The sequence below is a fragment of the Dermochelys coriacea genome, chromosome 4 (genome assembly GCF_009764565.3).
Source record: "Dermochelys coriacea isolate rDerCor1 chromosome 4, rDerCor1.pri.v4, whole genome shotgun sequence".
Lineage (NCBI taxonomy): Eukaryota > Metazoa > Chordata > Testudines > Dermochelyidae > Dermochelys > Dermochelys coriacea.
Window position 1 is genome coordinate 140,941,730 of NC_050071.1, and position 4,375 is coordinate 140,946,104.

The window sequence follows — 4,375 nt, forward strand, 5'->3', positions numbered from 1 at the left end:
AGGCCAGGTCTACACTGTAAACTTACACTAGTGAACTGTGTCGCTCAGGGGTCTGAAAAATCCACACCTCTGAACACTACCAACCTAACCCCAGGGTAGACATAGCTACCGCCTCTCGCGGAGGTGGATTAGCTACGCCAAGGGGAGAAACTCTCCCGCCGGCATGGTAGCATCTTCCCTGAAGCAGTACAGTGGCACAACTGGACTAGTGAGTACAGTGTAAATCTCTCAGACCTACCAGTTTTGATTCTTGTCCTCTGATTTAGAGGGCGTGTTAAAGGAGCGAACCCAACATCTCCATATTTGTCCATTATCTTATTCTTTTGCCAGGATGAAGCTGTTCTTCCTACTATGCCCCACTCATCGAGAATCCATTCTGTTTGGAGGTAGGGGGAAGTGCCTTTATTTTATCTCCCGGCTTCACCAAAAAGTTTTGTTGTTTATACAAAGAGCAGCTAGGCAACGAGAAGTCATGCCAGTAAGATGAAAAAAAATCATGCAAGTGCGTTACCATGAACAAAGAGAGGCAGCGTTCCAGGCTAAATTAGAGATTTATTATGAAGGGGGTGGGGGAGGAGGGGTTGTTAAATAAATAAGAAGGGGGCGATGACTTTGGGATACATTTTTATCCTGACACCAATTCAGAGAAGCCTACTGAGTGCTACTATTTTACATTACAGAGCCAATGACTTCGTAATTCACATGTAGGTGCCCAGAGCCCAGTGACAGGCCTGGTGTAAGAACCTGAGACGGCTAGAGTAGCAGAGTAATTGTGTTTTATTTTTTAAAACAATTGCATAAATTAATCTATTTTTGCACTGCAAAAAATAATCCCTACGCTGTATATATTATATATGCATGTTGCCAGCTATAATACAGTATGTACAGGGGTGAGGACCCGAAGCACAGAACAGGAGAGTCTGTCCAGAGAGATGTGCAGTAGTTTACTCCAAGTGAGGGGAGGACAAACCTTCCTGATCATTGGTAGATTCCTTGGTAAAGTCCCTGTCCTCTTCCTCTCCCTGGTAGGTCTGCGAATCCCGGCTCCTTTGGGGAGTGGCCAGACCCATCTTCACCAGTTTGGCTTGTTGCTGTTCCAGGCTCTGCTTCCTCCACTTGATCCGTCTGTTCTGGAACCACACTTTTACCTTTGGAAGAGAAAACGTTTCACTTTTAAAACCCAGACTCTAACAGGGACCTTCGCTAAGCAGATCTAGGATACATCTACACTGCCGCGGCTGTGCTGTGATGTGGGCAGTGTAGACATACTTTATTGCCAGAGGAAGAGCTCTCCTGGCGATAACCCCTCCCCCCAAATGAGGGGTGGTAGCTTTATTATATTATTTATTATTTATTTATTATTTATAAAGCGCTGTCTATACTGGTGCTTCTCAGCATTAAAACTTGTCACTCGGGGGTGTTTTTTCACAACCCTGAATGACTAAAGTTTTAGCGCTGAAAGTGGCAGCGTAGACACAGACCGAGTAACCTTGGAAGGGCTCAGATGCTGTGGTGATGGGCACCCATGCAAAACCTGAGGTAGATGGAGCTTCATAGACACCTCCCTGATTGAAAAGTTTGTGTGGGGGTGTGGGAGATGACAGCAAGCCTCCTCTGCCTTGCCTCATGGATCCCTGTCTAACAGGCCCATCCGAGGGCCCAATCCTGGGCTGATTAGCTGTCAAACTCCCATTGGTTTTGGTCAGATCAGGATCAGTCGAAATACACATTTGACTAGTTGCTGGAGAGAGCCAGTTATCCCTGAATGGGGGTAAAGGGGTGTTGACTGACTCAGGAGAGCTGGGTTTGATTCCTCCTTCCTGTGAGATGCTGAGAACCTAGGCCCAGATCCTCAGAGTTCTTTAGGTGTCTAATTCCAATTGAGTTCAATGGGCGTTAGGTACCTAAATAACTTTCAGGATCTGGGCCCTAGCCATCAGCGGGATCTCATCAGGGCAGCTTGCCATGGGAGCAGCATCCAGGGGTGTTGAGTGGGGAACGGTCCAATGGTTAGCCTGGGGTGAATTCCCTGCTCTGCTGCAGGCTTCTCTGTTCCTCAGTTCCCCACCTGGAGAAGAAGGGGAATAGTACTTTGTCTTGTCTATTTAGATTGTAAGCTTTTGGGGGAAGATACTGCTTCTGACCAGGGGTCCTATAGCACCTAGGATAATGGGACCCAGTTCCTAAGCAGAGCTGTTGCTACGATATAAGCAATAATACTGGGCCCTGCTTTGGAGAGCTCAGACTTCAGAGACTTGTTACTATCCCAGACCACAGCAAGAGAAATAGGTACAAAAAATCCAGCTTTTAAGAGCCTCTGGAACCAGAGTCTTCCCCGCTTACTCCCAGTGAGTAGCACCAGAGAGCCTGATCCAAAGCCCTGGAGCCAGCAGGAGAAGTCCCATCTACTTCCGTGGGCTCTGGGTCAGGCCCAGAGTAAGGAGGGCAGAATCAAGTTCACAGAGCTTTCCACATTGTTCCTAGATGGGAGATGCTGCTGGAATTCTCCCCCCCACCCACCCACCCACATCCCCATTTGTTCTCAAGGGCTTTATTCAGTCTGGCTTGGGCTCCAGAAGGCTTCTACTCCCCTTCCTTTGGGATGTTCTTATGTATACAGTCACTTGACTTCCCCCCTTCTCCCCCCCATAGAAAAGCTAGAGAAAGCCCATGGGAGAGTGAGTCCTACACTGGGCTGGGGGGGTGGGGGAAGAATTAGGAAATGCTCCATCTTGCAGCCCTTATTTGGAGGAAAACTTGTATTGAAGTCAACGGGAATGTGTGCCCAACTCCAGGGAGGATGCAGAGAAACCTGTGAAGCCTATGTAGGGCTCAAGCCCTGGGTGGCTTCATCTGTCTCTTTCTGGCCCCCTTGGAGCTGGACACACTGGGGACCCAGGCCATGGGGCAGGCCACTTTGCAGATGGAGGAGGATCTGTCCTCCTGGGTTCCCCTGGCACTGCCATCCCTACCATCTAGGTACAGGGCTAGGGGAGAGGCAGGCTTGTCTTACCTGCTCCTCGGTGAGGTGGAGAGCGGAGGCCAGCAGACACCGCTCGGTGCCCACCATGTACTGCTGTCGGGCGAACTCCTTCTCCAGCCGGGCCAGCTGGTCGCTGCTGAAGATGGTCCTGACCCGCTTGGATTTGCCCGACTTGGCTCTGAAGCCTGGGAAGCAGCATTTGGAGAGCAGATACCCTGTGCGTAAAGATGAAAGAGCTCAGAGGAGAGGCGCGGGGTGCGTGGCCACGAGCGGGGGGCCCTGGCCGGGGCGGGGGGGAGAGTCGGGGGACATCAGGGTCTTACCTGGGGCTCTGAGAGGGGCCCGCCAGCCCGGGTAGCAGACGGGATAGAGCGGCCGAGGCTGCAGGAGGGGATGCGCCTGGGCGCACAGCTGGAGCGCACCGCCCGGCCAGGCGCTGTCTGGCCCGGCGGGGTCCCAGCGCTCGGCGCCAGGAGGCGGCGGCGGCGAGGGGTCTGCCCGGCCCAGGAGAGCGTTGATGGTGAAGGATTTCCCCGCCGGAGCCTTGGGGGAGTGTCCGGGGAGCTGGGGGCCGGGGTAAGTCAGCAGGGCCGGAGCGGGCAGCCCAAAGGGCAGCAGGGTCGTAGTCAGCATGGCCAGGCTGTGCCAGATATCGGCGAGGGGGTCCCTGCACCGGGAGGAGGCGGAGGCAGCAGGTGAGGGGCTGAGCGCGCTCCTGGCCTGATCATACAGACAGGCCAGCCCCGCTCCCTCCCTTATATCCGGAGCAGGGACCCTGAAGTGCTAATGGCTCCTGCTGAGCTTTTGTTCGCCCGTAAGTAGCAGATGAAAAAGGTGTCCGGACCAACAAGGGATCCAATTAATGGATGGGCCGGGGAGCTGGAAAGGGGGGGTGTGGTGAGAGCCACTTGACAGGAGCTTCAGAAATCTCCCAAGATCCCAGGGTCGCTGGTGGGGTGCGCCATGGGTTCACACACACACAAACCTCCAGAGTCACTTCCATCCCATTGTTTCCAATTTATTAACTCCGGTGGAGCTGCCGGCCCATGGATATGACAACAAACCGGAGCTGGGGGGAGAGGTTCTATGTACATAAATCCAGGAGGCAAAGTGCCCCAAGTTCTCCTCTCTCCCAACCGCCTTTTCCTTGCCAATTTCTGCCCTGGTTCCTTGGTTGGAAATATGCCACTCCCAGAGCCAGAGTTAGGGCAGTGGAAGGGGCCCAGAGGCCTGGAGAGAAAGGAAGCAAAGCTTGGCTCACATGGGAACACTTTAGCTTCTGGGGACTTTCTCCTGGGTAGGGGAATGCAGGCTGCAGGGTTATAGGTGGCACTGATTTATATCTTCATTTGAGGTAGTGATTCCTTTGCTTTTCCTTATGCCTCACTCCCC

The 4,375-nt window shown here is 52.9% G+C and overlaps 1 protein-coding gene across 1 annotated transcript; it reads right to left on the reverse strand.

Annotated features, from left to right (window-relative positions):
* Positions 1-534: 534 nt before the first annotated feature.
* Positions 535-3,707, reverse strand: LOC119855108 (homeobox protein not2-like). Its single transcript, XM_038400551.2, has 3 exons — positions 3,307-3,707; positions 3,014-3,198; positions 535-1,148 (listed from the first exon to the last, which is right to left on the reverse strand). The coding sequence occupies exons 1-3, from the start codon at positions 3,614-3,616 to the stop codon at positions 945-947; spliced, it is 699 nt and encodes a 232-aa protein (XP_038256479.2). The 5' UTR covers positions 3,617-3,707; the 3' UTR covers positions 535-944.
* Between the last annotated feature and the right edge of the window lie 668 nt (positions 3,708-4,375).

Coding starts and splice junctions, on each gene's coding strand:
- LOC119855108 (XM_038400551.2), bottom strand. CDS start 3,616: ATGCTGACTACGACCCTGCTGCCCTTTGGGCTGCCCGCTCCGGCCCTG. Junction 3,199..3,306: donor GGCCCCTCTCAGAGCCCCAG/GTAAGACCCTGA, acceptor CTTTACGCACAG/GGTATCTGCTCTCCAAATGC. Junction 1,149..3,013: donor TCCACCTCACCGAGGAGCAG/GTAAGACAAGCC, acceptor TCTCTTCCAAAG/GTAAAAGTGTGGTTCCAGAA.